At 43.0% G+C, this 14,594-nt stretch overlaps 3 protein-coding genes across 10 annotated transcripts; 1 reads left to right on the plus strand and 2 right to left on the minus strand.

Moving 5' to 3' along the window:
- Positions 1-299: 299 nt before the first annotated feature.
- Positions 300-6,918, plus strand: dnajc14 (DnaJ (Hsp40) homolog, subfamily C, member 14). 2 transcript variants are annotated; one of them, XM_049732906.1, is made up of 7 exons: positions 300-443; positions 1,566-2,948; positions 3,065-3,171; positions 3,841-3,960; positions 4,044-4,204; positions 4,284-4,386; positions 4,558-6,918. In XM_049732906.1, the coding sequence occupies exons 2-7, from the start codon at positions 1,752-1,754 to the stop codon at positions 4,853-4,855; spliced, it is 1,986 nt and encodes a 661-aa protein (XP_049588863.1). In that variant the 5' UTR covers positions 300-443; positions 1,566-1,751; the 3' UTR covers positions 4,856-6,918. The 2 variants fall into 2 exon arrangements, with proteins under 2 accessions (XP_049588863.1, XP_049588864.1); XM_049732907.1 differs by having other exon boundaries at positions 347-443; positions 1,570-2,948.
- inpp1 (inositol polyphosphate-1-phosphatase) lies at positions 6,919-9,891 on the minus strand. 2 transcript variants are annotated; one of them, XM_049732916.2, is made up of 6 exons: positions 9,676-9,891; positions 8,674-8,879; positions 8,533-8,593; positions 8,264-8,464; positions 8,014-8,188; positions 6,919-7,930 (listed from the first exon to the last, which is right to left on the minus strand). In XM_049732916.2, the coding sequence occupies exons 2-6, from the start codon at positions 8,875-8,877 to the stop codon at positions 7,441-7,443; spliced, it is 1,131 nt and encodes a 376-aa protein (XP_049588873.1). In that variant the 5' UTR covers positions 8,878-8,879; positions 9,676-9,891; the 3' UTR covers positions 6,919-7,440. The 2 variants fall into 2 exon arrangements, with proteins under 2 accessions (XP_049588873.1, XP_049588872.1); XM_049732915.2 differs by having other exon boundaries at positions 8,674-8,885.
- A 261-nt stretch (positions 9,892-10,152) lies between these two features.
- Positions 10,153-14,525, minus strand: LOC125976910 (peroxisomal succinyl-coenzyme A thioesterase-like). Of its 6 annotated transcripts, none has more exons than XM_049732911.1 (12): positions 14,358-14,525; positions 13,739-13,859; positions 12,758-12,961; positions 12,436-12,535; positions 11,948-12,138; positions 11,713-11,885; positions 11,460-11,576; positions 11,177-11,262; positions 10,942-11,035; positions 10,782-10,862; positions 10,561-10,696; positions 10,153-10,473 (listed from the first exon to the last, which is right to left on the minus strand). In XM_049732911.1, exons 2-12 carry the CDS (start codon positions 13,845-13,847, stop codon positions 10,373-10,375), a joined length of 1,392 nt encoding a protein of 463 aa, XP_049588868.1. In that variant the 5' UTR covers positions 13,848-13,859; positions 14,358-14,525; the 3' UTR covers positions 10,153-10,372. The 6 variants fall into 6 exon arrangements, with proteins under 6 accessions (XP_049588868.1, XP_049588865.1, XP_049588867.1 ...); XM_049732908.1 differs by having other exon boundaries at positions 12,758-12,991; XM_049732910.2 differs by having other exon boundaries at positions 12,758-12,991; positions 13,739-13,854; positions 14,358-14,512.
- Positions 14,526-14,594: the final 69 nt, after the last annotated feature.

A 14,594-nucleotide genomic window follows, 5' to 3' on the forward strand; every position in this document is an offset into this window, starting at 1 on the left:
TATTATTAGGTCTTTCACCAGAACTGTGTTCACAATAAGTACCCTCCGCCCCACAAAATTTAAGATTATGGTCCAGAATTTTTATGAATTATTTTGAATTGCATTTAAAAATAATAATTAAAAACTGTCTGTCTGTCTATTTATAAAGTGTTGGGGTTGGATAAATAAGAGTTAGTTATAAGTAAGTGTGTAAATATGAATATAGAATAACATAAAAACTCAAAATGTTAAATTTAGCTATCGTCACTTTTTTAAGTACATAGGACACTTCTGGTCAATAGATGGCGGTAGTACTCAAATGTGTTGTTGGACTCGGGGAGGGTCCGGCAAAAACACGAGAAGGAAGTTAAAAATGAACAGAAGAAGAAGAAGCAGAAGAAGAAGAAGAAGAAGAGAACCATAAAAACAACACAACGGGCACCTGGCAGTCTGACACAAACAAGGTTACACACTTATCCGAACGATATAAATTCAACACAAGCTGTTTTGAATTCACGTGAAAATTCGATACGCATCTTCACGGTACCCAAATGATGTGTAATACTGTTTGGGTTATTCCCACAGAAAGGGCAAACTGCTTTTATCAGCTAACTGTTACCACACGTCGTTAGCGAAGACTTAGCTCGTCGGTGATATGTTTTCTCTTTAAAGGACAATCTGTAGTTTTGTTTCTATTTTGTTGACGAATTTTCTCAACATTTAACGAAAAAGCTGACACGAACGGGGACTAATTTTAACTCATTTAGTCAGCCTGCACGCCTGCCTTTTTTGGTAGGGTGTTTCCCAAGGCTAACATTCGGGGCGTTTGCTAACATTAGCCGCCTCGAAAGCACCTGGCTGACGTGAGCTTGAACATATTTTTGTTTTCGTTTTGTTTTATTTCTATCGGTAAAGCTATGCAACACAATCCTACTTTATATTAGCTTGTAGTCAAACTGTTGGTTCTGTTTATTTAGCAGGCAGACCTTAAAGAACGGTGACATACCATTTTGTTAATTTCGAAGTAAAAATATGTAAAGTTGAGAAAGAATATAGTGTATAATGTATTAATGTGATCTTATTTTTATTTGTGTTAATCGACTGTGCATTGTGGGGACGTCCTTAGAAGTGCAGCGTCATGATATACGAATATTAGTACTTAAAGTGCAATCTTTCCATAAGACATTTTCAGGTAGACTTGAGTGGTAGATTGACATTCAGTTTTTTCATGATGGTGTGGTGAACGAAATCAATGATCTGGAATAGTTTATGATTAAAAAGCATGTCTGAAGTTCAAGCTGGTGGGCTAGGATTCCATCACTTGCAACATAATAGCCACTGTAATTCATTAATTTTCTTTATACTGTAACCGATGTTAGAAAGAGCTCATATTTCAAATTTCACTGGCAGTTTCTTTTCAGAATAATATTAAGTACAGCTCTTGTATGAGACTTCTGCTTATGTCCTGTTTGTGCTAAATATAAAGACATTTGTGTTTGTTAGATTTTTGTTGTGTCACCATTTAGGATGGTGCACAAAAATGTTCTTTTCGTTCAGTACTTGTAACCTGCTGTGTTTTGTTTCAGATAGTTCCTGCTGCACAATGGCAAATGTTTAAAAGCCCAAATCAGCTGCTGATATGGTGTACCCAAGAAGCCCCCAGTCTCACATTGGGGTGAGGGTCTGGGGAGAATATTGCAGCAGAATATGGCTTTAGGGGATCATCTTCTAAAAGAATTTATTTTCACCACGACAAAATAAGACATTTGAAAATGGAGAGAGTGGCAACTGAGAGGGAGATGGATGCCCTTACAGATTCGGATGAGGAGCTCACTGAGGGTGATTCCACTTCAGTGAATAAGTCAAGTCGGTGGGAGGCTCGAGCAGCCGAAGACGACCGCGAGGCCACATCCAATGCTCAGGACACCCCAAACCCAGCCACCCCGCATGACTCCGGAATCGGTGACGTGGAATGCTGCGGCTCCATGGAGGACAGGGATGAAACCGAGGAAGTTTCCGACGACCGCGAAAGTGCTGACGGTCACGTGAGCTCCCGGGTCATAAATCAAGAGGAGGATGAATCCGCAAAGGAGCAGCACATGAACGGCGAGTCGGCTTGGAGGAGCTTCGGATCAGGAAGGCGGTGCAAACTGAGGAGCGGCGGTTCCGTTTCCGAGCAAAGCACTCAAAGTGGCTTTACCTTTCAAAAAGGAGCTTTCGTGTCGGGCGGCGGCAGGCACAAGCAGGCCCGCAGGCGCAACCATCATCATCATCCGTTGAACCGTGGCCGCAGGCGTTCAGGCAAACAACTCGTGTTTGCTTTGAAAGAAATGTTGTCGGAGTCTCTCAGTGTCTGGTGTATCTCCTGTGTCCATATGATGATCGAAATTATCGTCACCTTAACTCACAATTGTGGCGTTGGCGTGGAGACCGGAGGGTTGAAACTTTACCGCTTGGGGCAGCGACTCATTGGAAAGATGACGGACATACCGGGAATGAAGGCTGACGCTAGTAGGATTTTAAAATGGACAAAGTGCGCAGGCGCGGGTGTGGCCGATAAAGTTGGTCGCTCACTCAAGTGGACTAAACAAGCTGCCTTATCGACTTTCAGACTTCTTTATGCTTTGATCGTGCTCGCGTCCCAGCGAGTGAAAAGTGTTTTAGTCCGGCTTGGTGGAGAGAGGGGGAAACGGTATTGGACAGCTTTCCAGGATTCACGTTTTTGGAAGAGGGTGGTGCTTTTTGTGGAAAGGATAAGAAAGTGCTTCAAGAGGGACGGCCACGTGCACACGTCTGGCTTCGAATCACCGGGTCGAGCCGGGAGAGGCCCGCCGGGTCAGGAGCTGGAAAGACTGCTGGCCTTGGCTGGGGTCCCAGAAGACGAGCTTGATCCCTTCACGGTGCTTGGCGTGGAGGTCCACGCGACTGAAGCCGAGCTGAAAAAGGCCTACAGGCAGCTGGCTGTCCAGGTATGCCGGCTAAAAAAAACACATCAAATGCTTCTATCGATTGTCTTTGATGAATGGATGACTAATAAATTGTCTACACGCAAATCGTTTTTTTTTCCCCATCTCATCTCTTTTAGGTCCATCCAGACAAGAACAAACACCCACGAGCTGGTGAGGCGTTCAAAGTACTGCGGGCTGCCTGGGATATTGTCAGTAACCCAGAAACACGAAGAGAGTATGAATTGTGAGTAGTAGTAACATGACAACAGAGTCTGCAATGGAATCTCTCAAAACAAATGATTCATTCAAGGATGCTGGTAGTAACAAATGCTGTACATAAAAAAAAAAAAAAGAGTTCAGAAAGAGAGAAAAAAAAAGGCAGACTCAAGAGTTAACGCCATAGCTAATCAGCCTGTGGTGGCTAGCTGCGTAAGGTACAGCAAACACCCAACTAAAGATAAGTCCTTTGCGATTTACGCTTCTGCTTGAGGCTGTTTTTACTTTAGCTGGAACTGGGACATTAGTCAGGGTGGAGGAAATTACGAGCAGTACCAAATAGTGGTCCCTGTTAGCAGAAAACCTTCAGGCTTCTGCTAAAAAGCAAAGTAAAAAGGCAGAACTTGATAAGGGCGCTTAAAATGGTGACATGTCTGCTGACTCCCATTTAGCATGAGATTAATATTGTTAATTTTGATCACAGACCTCATCATAAGAGGGTGTGTACACGTGCCTTGTCACCACCCAGAGGCGGAAAGCTACATTGTAACCGTGCAGCTCCTTCACAGCAACAGATATGATGTATTTAAATTCTTTAGCGCAGCGGGCCAACATTGAATCACTTTTCTAAGCCTTGTCGATCAGTGAAATTTGTCTATGTCGCCATCCCTCAGCAATCCGCTCTGTCCCGTCACAGGAAGCGAATGGCGGCGACCGAGCTCTCCAAGTCCATGAACGAGTTCCTCACCAAGCTGCAGGATGACCTGAAGGAAGCCATGAACACCATGATGTGTACCAAATGTGAAGGCAAGCACAAGTATGTATTCCCGCACAGCAGAATAAGATTTGCTCTTGCGTAGAAGAGAATGACAAAACGCAGATTCATCCTTGTCACCGCAGGCGCTTCGAGATGGATCGAGAACCAGCCGAGGCCCGCTTCTGTGCCGAATGCAGTCGTCGCCATAGCGCCGACGAAGGCGACCTTTGGGCCGAGTCCAGCATGTTGGGCCTACGTATCACCTATTTTGCCTGCATGGATGGCAAAGTCTATGATATTACAGGTAACTTGTCTTCATTCAAAGCAACAAAGATGTCGCTAAAACAAATTCTGTCATCTGATGTTATTGTGTCACGTTTCAGAGTGGGCGGGTTGCCAGAGGATAGTCATCTCTCCAGACACACACCGCGTGCCCTATCACATCTCCTTTGGGTCCAAGAACAACAGCAACGCCGCCAGAAACAGGTGTCGTGTATTGCTGCTTGTGGTCGTGTATGGGAAGAGGATCTTGAAAAAACAAAACGCCTTTTAAATTTTCGAATATAAGATAGGGGTGAAATTTGCAATTGCGTTACTCCTCCCTGCAGACACATTTGATACTCCTTACTCACCTCCATCTTCCCTTCTCCCTTGAAGGTCACACTCAGAGCACGGTCCAGGGCCGGCCAACCCGGCAGATTTACAGGACTTCTTCAACCGCATCTTCAAGGGAGCGGCCCCCAGTGACATGCCAGCCAATGGGGGCTTCTTCCCCTCAGGTCCATCTCACCATCCCCCACCCGGCGCCGGCTCACCCCCGTTCTCTCCTCCCCCGGGCCAGACGGGTTTCTTCATGCCGGGGGCCCCGCGGCCCGAGCCCGGCGAATCGTGGGCGGAGGGCGGCAAACCTCCGCCTCGGAGGAAGAAGAAAGTCCGCAAGCCCTTCCAGAGGTGAAGTCTGCTGAGATGAAGACAGCTACGGAAAAAAACAACCCAGGTAGACATTCAGCACAGGCCGCTTTGGGTCTTGCTGACATCCCAGCTGGAGGAGATTGAGGTTGCTTGGAAAGGCTGTAGTCTCTATTGAACATGTTGGAAGGTTCAAGAGATGCCGGTGGTGGTGGTGGTGCGGTAGCTCTCATTTCACCTTAGGTTGGCTTCTTCTTCACACTGACTGTAGCTTTGCCATTCTTTCCTACCAACTCGCATTGCACCGTTTCTTCACTTGCTTTTTGCCACTCCCAGTCATTCACTTACTTTCGAAACGAAATGATTTGACAATATCCATTTCAGCATCAGCGCAACTGTCTTACAGGATTTTGCAGTGATTCTCCATGCTAGCAGTTACATTTAAAAAATGTTTTTGTCCTTTGTACGTTACAAATATTTGTCTTTAAGACATGGAAAAGCCCAATGAGCAATAGTCCCAATTTAGTATCAGCATACTGTATGTTAAACACGACAAGGAATGAGTTACCAGTGATGCTCTGGTGATATACAATTTAGATATGGGGGGAAAAAAGATTAGCTTGGAACCTACAATTACGGACAAAATGTTAGACCGCTCTTTCTTCCTCAGTTTTATTTGTATTTTAAATGCCTGAATGTTCAGGCACGTATTTGGGGGAGGACAAATATTATGACATTGAAAGTAGCTCATAAGAGTAATCCTAGAGCCTTTTTTTTGATAACCAAAAGCATCACCATTCCACATTGTCTTTCTGTTAGTCACATGATACACCTGTCGTGGCATCAAGACATTAAAATGAAGAAATTGAAGAATACCAAATAATTTTTCCATGACTGTATACACATTAACACAGTGAAAGGGTTCCAATTATTAGTCCCATTCATATTTGTGCTCCATTGTGATTCCCAAAATTCGCAAGGGTACAGGCCTTGACCTACATTGCCCTCTGTTGCTCTTCAGTGCAATTAGACATTTCTTTTATCAAATCACTGGTTCCTCCCCAGCTTTTTTAAGAAAATGTGCTATCTCCACAATCTAAGTCTCAGTTTCTCTACCAAAGTTTAAATTAATCTCTGATATGAAATGGTTTAAACGACCACTCCCTAAAGATTTCGAAATTACTGTAAACATAAGTAAAAAAAAAATCACGGAAGAGAAATTTCACGTCTTCATCTAACAACATAAAGGGTTCACTCTACTTTCTGCTGCTTGCATTCCTAATCACTTCAAATAACTTCAGGAAAACTCAGCTGTTTACACCTACTGTGTAAATGTTGCTCGAGCAAGCAGTATTTTGTATTTTTTTTGGGGGGGTCAGTTTTGTACCTTTTGTGTTGGGGCCTGTGACGTCGCTGTTCGTGTGCGGTTGCACAGAAGCCTGAAGTTCGCTGCATTGTGATGCCTCTGGGTTGGAGTGGTTGCGATATATATATTTTTTTCCCCCGAATAAGTGTTGACGCAGGATGCTGCCATGTTCCTCTCCCTGTGTCACATCGCCCCTCTTTTATGCATTTGTGGTGTATGATCAGGTGAGCCATGCCAGAACCACAAAGGCTTGTAATGCTTGAAATGAGATTGCTCCTCAGCAGTGGCACTATAACTGAAAAGAACTGATTTATATTTTGCTGATAAAGTAGCATGATTTTATGTTTTGTTTGCCTTTGGTTTATTTTTCCAATGATGTGCAATTTGTGGTCTGCCGTCCTTGTTTAGGCTTTGGTTTTCGAATTGCCATGAACGTTGACAGTGAAAATTTGCATTTGTTGACTTGTCACACATTCACCTCAGCATGAAAATGTGGACACACTGATGGACATACTGGGTGCCGCTTGAAAGTTCAAGAAGACAACGGCAGTCAACAATGGTTTTTTTTCTTTCTTTTAATGCTTTTTTTTTACAGAATATGCAGAAATATTGTAAACAATTTTATCTGACAATCATCAGGGGCTTTTGTTCCCTGGCTGGCAGACCATTTTAAAATATCACTCTTGGGTAAGTTTCTCCTGCTTTCTCTGGTTTTCAAAGTAAAGATAATTTCTTAAATGCAATATGTTTGACTTGCTTTATATGCATAGATCCACAACAAAGTGACATTATAAATACGTAGCATAAGACAAAAGTGCCATAATACAAGTGGATCAGTGTTTGGCGCATGTGATTGGATGATCTCCTTACAAGGAGATGTTTGAAGAAGGTGAGCATGACTGCACACCGCTCCATCCACTTGACATATTTATAGCATCTGACAGGTCAGCTCAACAATGAAATGATACTTAACATAGTTACAGGTCAGACTCCTGCTCTTCTCGAGACCACATAATTTTTTTCACCCTTCCCAGTGTCCACAAACAGGTTCTTCAAGCCATTTATGTCAGCTGGAAGGTGTTTATCGAAGAACGCCTGTCTGTCCAGCACTCAACACGTTTTTTCACACTTGAATCCCCTGAAATTTATCTCATTTGGCCCACTTATATAGACATATATATTTGGTTTAAAAAGTGTTTACCTTTAAAATATCCCCAGACGTTTCTCTACAACAGAATCGAGTGTGACGTCAGCCCAAATTAAAACTACAGCTTTCCTCTCAGAGCCCCCATAATGCTGCTTAGCCGGGAACAGTCTCCATATGCCACCAGGCCTCCATAGTTGGCCCAGCGGTCAGCACCTTTCCCCTCACTGTAAGGCTGGTGATAGGTCAATTCTACCTTGGTCTCAGAACTGCACTCTAAACTTTTCGTCAGGTCTACCACCCCCCCGCCGAGGGCTCGGAGCAGAGCGTGAGGCGCGCAGGAGTCCCACTTAAAGGTGCTTCCTTCAGAGAGGACATAGGCGTCGGCCAGGCCCTGAATGACGCACAAGATTTTGTAACCGGCTCCCGAGGCGTACATCAGATTTTCAGGTCCGCACAGGGAAGTCAGACTGTCCTTCACCACTTGCTTCTCGCTGGAGCTAAGCACCACCGACAGCCCTCGACGCCCCTCTGGTGCAGGTTTGGGCAGTGACACCGAGCACACGTTGACGTCGTCGCAGGACACGCCCCAGAAGAGCTTTCCTCGCCAGCTGGAAACAAACAATCAGGTTGAAACATTTTTCAGGCAATACAAACAGACTAACACTGTCTAGATTCAAGTTGCACAGCTCACCTTCCGCCTGCAGGATCTTTGCAGTTGAATGGCTGGTTGATGACACCCATGACAGGCTCACCTGTGCTACGGAGGTAAACCCCGATGAGGACCAGAGCACAGTGCAGACCTGACGGTGAAAGGTGGCCCTCCTCTAGCACCTCCTCGCGACCTTCTATATACTGGCTGGTGGCATCTGAATCAACGAGGTAAGAAACACTTAACGCCCCGTTGACATTTTTGGTTTCTGCTTTGAGAATGAGACGCTCACCGATCGGATCGATCCAAATGCCAAGCTCGGAAGGCCTGAGCGGCACCTTTAATCCGTCCACACTGGCGTCGACTGTGGCCGGGTCTTGGTGGATGGCTCGTGCCAGGAGCGCCGCCGCCGTCAGGTCGCCGTCCAGCACCGTGGCCAGAAGCGCTGCCGTCTCCTCCTGGCTGCCGCGCACCGTTACCGTCACACTCTCACCTGCGAGGCAGAATAAAGGTCTGTCATTACCGCCATCATTATATTTTTATCAACTTTGAGATAATTACCAAGTCCATTTTCAAACTTGTTGGATTCCTCTCCATGAATGAAGCCAACCATTTCAGGGAACTGAATACAAACATAAACAGGCACATTTATGAAAGACAAAAAATCCTTGGATCATTCATGAGTCAAGGTGACCTTCATACCTGAGTGCCAACATCATGTCGAATCACCTCTTGGATCACAACATCAGCCAGCGTCTTGAAGTCCTGCACAAACTTCTTGTTCTTGTCATCTCCTGTCTTTTCTTGGACCAGAAGCTGGAAAAGAGGCGCCTCCTGCCTGCAGACGCGTGCCACATTGGCAGCTTTCTCAGAGACTTGCAGCAGAAGCCTCAGCAGCTCAGCCATATCTGGATCTCGATGAGGAGATTTTAGTCAAAACACAGTTGGAAAGTGTGACGTGCGCCTTGTATACGGTGTGCTAATTATAGCACCCAATGAATATAGGGCATGTGGCGGGAAAAGTGCTGTGGGAGGATGTGGGTCATTACATCACTAAATTTGCCACCATTATGCTAAATTTCTTGTACAATTCAGTTTTACTCAGATATTTAGTCATAACAATTATTTCCAGACTAATTACATGGAATAACGTAATTGGATAGTTCCATTACCCCTGATTTTGATTTTCAAGATCAACCACGTTCAAGGTCAAGTTTTTTTTTTAAACTTACAACACACATTTGCTCTAATATAAACATTCAGCATAATAAAGACAATTTAAATTTTAAATTTGTTAAACCGAATAGAAAACAAATAGAAAATATTTATTACTACCAAACGTCACCTGTTCAGGTGGTAGTGGTACTGTAGAACTAATTTCCAAATATTGTAGATGACATTTTTAATTGTTTACAATAATTAAGATGGATATATCTTTGGAAAGCAAACCTTTTTTTATATATTTTTAGTAACGCATAGTTTATTATAATATTAAATGATAAAATAACATGCTATTGCGTTATGTTTTCTAAAGATGCAGTTATAAGAAGCTGCAGAAGCTCCTATTTAGGTCTTCTGACTTTAACTCGGCTTTACAACCAATATAGATTAATAATTGTGCAGCATTGCAGCTCTTAGGGCGGCTATTGTTTTCGTTAGCATGTTTTCGGTTCACACCTTCAGCAAAGGAATGCAAAAGCTTACCAAAGACACTTTTCAAACGTTGTCTTATCCTGCTCGGTCAAATAAACTTTTAAGCGTCCCGCGGTGCCGCGAGTAACAGTTCGCTGATAATTCGATGCGACTCTTGCATTAGTGATGAGAGGATTTTTTTTTTCTTGCTGTATTCCAGTTTCTTGACGTCAAAGATAGGAGGCGAGCGATGGTGCGTTCACGTCCCAGCAAGCAGGAAGTGAGGTGCGCACAAGCAAAACAGGAAGCGGGGGCGCACGATGCGTTCAAGTACGAATCAGACCTTCCAGAATCTTTCTATTTGAAACGTCACTCCAACAGTGCAGGTGCGTCTCAAAACATTGGAATATTGTAAAAAAAACCCATTACATTTGAAATATTATTCATGTTACGTCACTGGTCATGTTAATCATTTTTTGCCTTTCGTCCAAAGTCAGCTTGTATATAGCATCATGCACACTTGTGACTACAGTAATGGTAAAGAAAATGGATGGATGCATGATAGAGATTTAATAAACACGTAAGATAAAATAAATGCCGTTTTTTTTTTCTAGTCTGGGTCATTCTTCCTACTTGTACTATACATCGTCATTAGAGATTTGTTTATTGTCATCACGACTGAACACCTCTCCCTAGCGGTGAATCTGTGAGCTTGTGTGGAAAATCTATCTTTGCATTTAATTTCATTAACATCAAATGGAAATAAAGTTCACGCTCTCAGATTTTCGTCCAAAAAATTCAGGATTTTCTTCCAAGAATCTTCCTGTGCAGCAGCGTGTGGTGCAGTGTGACCCCCCCACAAAGCGAGGACTGCAGGAGAAGCACAAGAGGGCAGAGGTCAGATATGCACGTTTCACAAGAAACACAGGAAACCAAATCGCAATTTGGTGATCTCACTTTTTTCTGGTTTGATTCTCCATGCAGATATCCGTGCATTCGGTGAGTAAGGTGGTTCAATCAGGTGGCCGGCACCGGGATATGACAAACAGGTATACAGATGGGATTTACCGGATGCTGTCAGGACATGTTCAATCTGAAAAGCACATAAACTGAGCTGCGTTAGCTTTAAATGTGCAGCAAAATCTACCGTGATGAGATAAATTAATATATATATGTACCATGTTTGAATTCTCAATACTTGGACAATTTTGGTCATCTTCACCTAAAATGTACATCATTGGACAGGCCAGGTTCCCTAACTGCAAGGATGAGATAGATTTCAAGCGTTTTTTTTTTTCTCCTATTTTTTCGTTGTTGCCAAGATGATCTTCATATCACCTCCACTACGGTTCCAGGAGAGTAGTTTTTGGGTAAAGACATGTCCTTAAAGCTAAGATAGCCTGCATCATCCCGTGGCCAAAACCGCTGGTCACTGAAAATCAAGATTGAAAAGAAAACTTCACATCACCTGGAAAGGTTCAGCTGTGTTTGAGCAATTTCATAATATGAAAATTTGTTTCCCAACCCCAATCAGCAACAATGACCTTAACTTTAAACTCGGACTGTCAAATACCTTGCGGATACTTTAGGCTTGCAAAAGGTTCGTGTAATCTCCACATTACTTCCTGCTGGGCCGTTTATACAAACCAAACAGGATGGCTGGAAAACAAATTGAAGTTTTTCAATATCAGGCAAGCAACAATCTGGTTTCTCACTGCCAACATTGCATCATGATGAATATAGTTAAAGAATACCGATTGTGGCGGAGGTACCACACCGCACAAAACATGAGAACGATTTGATATGTGTAAATGTTTGACTTTGCACTTTAAGAGATCCATAACTGCGCGACATACATTTACTTCAGAGCGAGTGGCCAATCGGAGGGCTAGGTAGACTCCATACGAGAGACCAATGACACCAATTCGATCGCCGTGGATCTGAGGATGATCCTGAAGAATATTAAAAGCTTTCTGAACAAAAGGGGGTGGGGGGAGGAAAATATTAGACAGCTTTGATCACTTCATGTCAGTCATAGTAACCTGCCGTGCGATGAAAGGTCTTGACGGAGCCTTTCTCACACTTTGAACCCATGGCGTCACTTCTTGCCTTCATATATGCATCCGCAGAGTTAACATTCAGTTGGACAGTCAGATCTTTGTGTTCCATGAAGGCGACGGTGAAGCTGGCAAAGCCCCTGGATGCAAATAGGCATGAGCGGTACTCTACTAGTCCTCCACCCATACCCCACAAGTCCACCATGGCAGGAAACCGGCCTGGGCCTGCAGAGAATGTGAAACTAGGTCAGATAAACGGTGATGAAAAGAGTCACATTTGCGCTCACCTGGTGGTAAGAATAATGTTCCCACCACTCCATTTTGGCGGATGTCTATTCTTTGAACACCTGGTGCCATGTACCAGCGCTCGGTGGTTGCAACAGCCAGCTCAGCGCTCGCTCGCTCTCTGGGAGTCACGTGACCTTCCAGCAAGGAAATGTCCACAATGTGGGGAATCTCGACATTTTTCTTGCGCAGCCTTTGCAAAAAAAAAACCAATAATGTTTGTGTCTGCCTGATTGATGTTTTTTGGTAGTGACTGGAAGGGATTAATTGCATTTTCCATTCATTGTTTTGGGTTGCAAGAGTGGTCAAATAACTCAATATCTCAAGGCACAACCGTATTTGTATTAAAATTTGTATGAAAAATCACCAGAGAAACAACGGGCATCTATGCTGAATATGAATTATAATGAAAGGAGGTTGTGGCACTACAAGAAGCACTCAAACAACTCAAAACAAGACAACTTCAATGGAGATTTTTTTTTCCACTTGCCTTAAACCTTCCCTTTCCCCAGGTGCTGGCTGCAGGGCCCAGAAGAGACCCATTGGCTCACGTCCCAAATATGAACCACCCACAGAATGATCCCTAGCCACTGTTGAAGGCACAAGAAGGACAGAAAAAGATCACAAGCAGCTACATCAAATGTGTGAGTAGAATTTTCATTTTAGCCATAATAAATAATTATTAAAAACAACTGCAGCTCACTATGCTTTTATTCTAAGAAACTAAAATTGTGCCAATCATGTTAAAAATAATACATTTTACCCAAACACAACATATTATCAATTAACAGTCTGTGTTCGACATGACTCACGGTTGACAGTGCCATCTGCACTTGTGTTATAGTGGCCAAAAGCCTCCCACAGGTCACCATCCTCACTGCGCATTTGTGCGCACAATGTCACCGGATGGTATGGTGGCAGAAAAGATGCCTTTATGCTGAGTGGATCATCTACCAGGCCACGGGCTGGAGCAGCTGTCAACACAGGAGCTGGACCGGTACTGATCCGTCGCATCGCTGGTGGAGACAAGTGTGTAAGGTCAGGTCCTACGTGGAGGAAATTAGTTATTTTGAAGCCATTGGAAGTTTTGAATCTGATTCTATGGCCATGACATATGGGGTCCCTCAAGGGTCACTACTTGGCCCCTTTTTGTTCTGCCTGTACATGCTACTCTTGGGGCGAACTCTAATGTTGACTGATGACTATTATGGCTATGCAGATTAGCTAGCAGTATCCTTAAATAATTACAATTCATTTAAGTTGTTATTATGATTATTATAAGCTCAAGAAATATTTTATTAAAAATTAATTCACAGCAATAAAAGGTACAGGAATAATCAGTTTCAGTATTTCTAACTGGAAACGGACAAGAGGCGGGTTACGCCAGTTGCTGCCTAATCATTAACATTCACCTTGAAGTCAAGCTGAGTCCAACAACTTGTTTGCATTAACATGGTGAGGTTTCTGACTGACTATTGTGACCATCACGGAGAGGATCTCTACATATTTCAAAAGTAAGAGTTGATTTCACTAGAAATTAAACAAATAGACAGAACCTTTGGTATTGGCAATTTGTGAATCCCATAGTAGGGGAAGCAGCGTCTATACACCAACGCTAAACAGTCCACTCATCAACATGACACTTGTTGTTACAGGCAGTCCGAACAAGAAAATCAAGAACATGCTGAGCTGAAAATAAGTTTAATGTGAGACTTGAACACGTTCTTGAGCAATTATCAATATTAAAACTATGCTCCAACACAAATATTTGTACTGCATGCACTGTTTCTTACCTGCAGCTCGGTGCAAACAGCAATGTTTTCTGTGTAGACCAACATTTGGAGTCAGTGACTTTCCTATGAGATGCCGGTATACTGCCACTCGCACTTGAGTCCAAATCATGCTAAGTCTGTCCTGGAAATGGACATAAGAGGAGAAACAAGAAACAATCCTGTGATGTCTCCGAACTGCTTTCAATAGAGCCTGAATGAGTTAACAATCACATCCTGGAAATCACCGAAGGGTTAATGTGCTCCTAAAGAACTTTGACACTTTACTCTCTGCAGAGTCAAAGAAAAAAAACATAAGGCTTGATGAGGAGGTTAGCTTGTAATTTTAATATATTACCAATTTGACATACATTTTACCTGTTCTCATGGGGAACTTATCATTCCCAGTAGGCTCCATGCATCAATTCATTCATTGACCTTATGAATTATAAATCTCTTTATGTGGACGATTTTATTATACTTAGAGAATTGAGCAATACTAAATAATAATAATAATATATCCTGACATGATATTTACTGCCAATTACTGTTCTGGTGGACCCATTACAATTAGCAAGATTTTGCATTTAGGTTGTGTGTAAAACCAAAACCTAATTGTATTGTATTATGTATAAAGTCTTACCTTAACAATATTCACCAGAATTGATTTAGTCCAGATGTTTGGGTAGATATAACTCCTGATAGTTATGCGTGTGAGATGTCACTGGAGAACTATGCAGAACCTGCTTTAACATGTCAGAATGTTTTCCAGTGGAAAAACCGGTATCAATCCCCTGGATTAGTTTAATGAACTGTCTCATACACACCCTTATGTTTATGAAGTTATCTGCCCAACATTTGAAAAGACAAATTGCATACA

The sequence above is a fragment of the Syngnathus scovelli genome, chromosome 11, assembly GCF_024217435.2.
Source record: "Syngnathus scovelli strain Florida chromosome 11, RoL_Ssco_1.2, whole genome shotgun sequence".
Taxonomy (NCBI): Eukaryota; Metazoa; Chordata; class Actinopteri; order Syngnathiformes; family Syngnathidae; genus Syngnathus; species Syngnathus scovelli.

What these genes read in the sequence shown, in the direction of transcription:
- dnajc14 (XM_049732906.1), top strand. Translation starts at nt 1,752, where the DNA reads ATGGAGAGAGTGGCAACTGAGAGGGAGATGGATGCCCTTACAGATTCG. An exon ending in ACAGGCAGCTGGCTGTCCAG is followed by an intron (nt 2,949 to 3,064) that starts GTATGCCGGCTA and finishes CATCTCTTTTAG; the next exon opens with GTCCATCCAGACAAGAACAA. An exon ending in AGCAACGCCGCCAGAAACAG is followed by an intron (nt 4,387 to 4,557) that starts GTGTCGTGTATT and finishes TCTCCCTTGAAG; the next exon opens with GTCACACTCAGAGCACGGTC.
- inpp1 (XM_049732916.2), bottom strand. Translation starts at nt 8,877, where the DNA reads ATGGCTGAGCTGCTGAGGCTTCTGCTGCAAGTCTCTGAGAAAGCTGCC. An exon ending in CAAGTTTGAAAATGGACTTG is followed by an intron (nt 8,465 to 8,532) that starts GTAATTATCTCA and finishes TCTGCCTCGCAG; the next exon opens with GTGAGAGTGTGACGGTAACG. An exon ending in CATTTGGATCGATCCGATCG is followed by an intron (nt 8,189 to 8,263) that starts GTGAGCGTCTCA and finishes TCGTTGATTCAG; the next exon opens with ATGCCACCAGCCAGTATATA.
- LOC125976910 (XM_049732908.1), bottom strand. Translation starts at nt 13,847, where the DNA reads ATGATTTGGACTCAAGTGCGAGTGGCAGTATACCGGCATCTCATAGGA. An exon ending in TGCAGATGGCACTGTCAACC is followed by an intron (nt 12,536 to 12,757) that starts GTGAGTCATGTC and finishes TGCCTTCAACAG; the next exon opens with TGGCTAGGGATCATTCTGTG. An exon ending in CTCCTGGAACCGTAGTGGAG is followed by an intron (nt 10,863 to 10,941) that starts GTGATATGAAGA and finishes TCATCCTTGCAG; the next exon opens with TTAGGGAACCTGGCCTGTCC.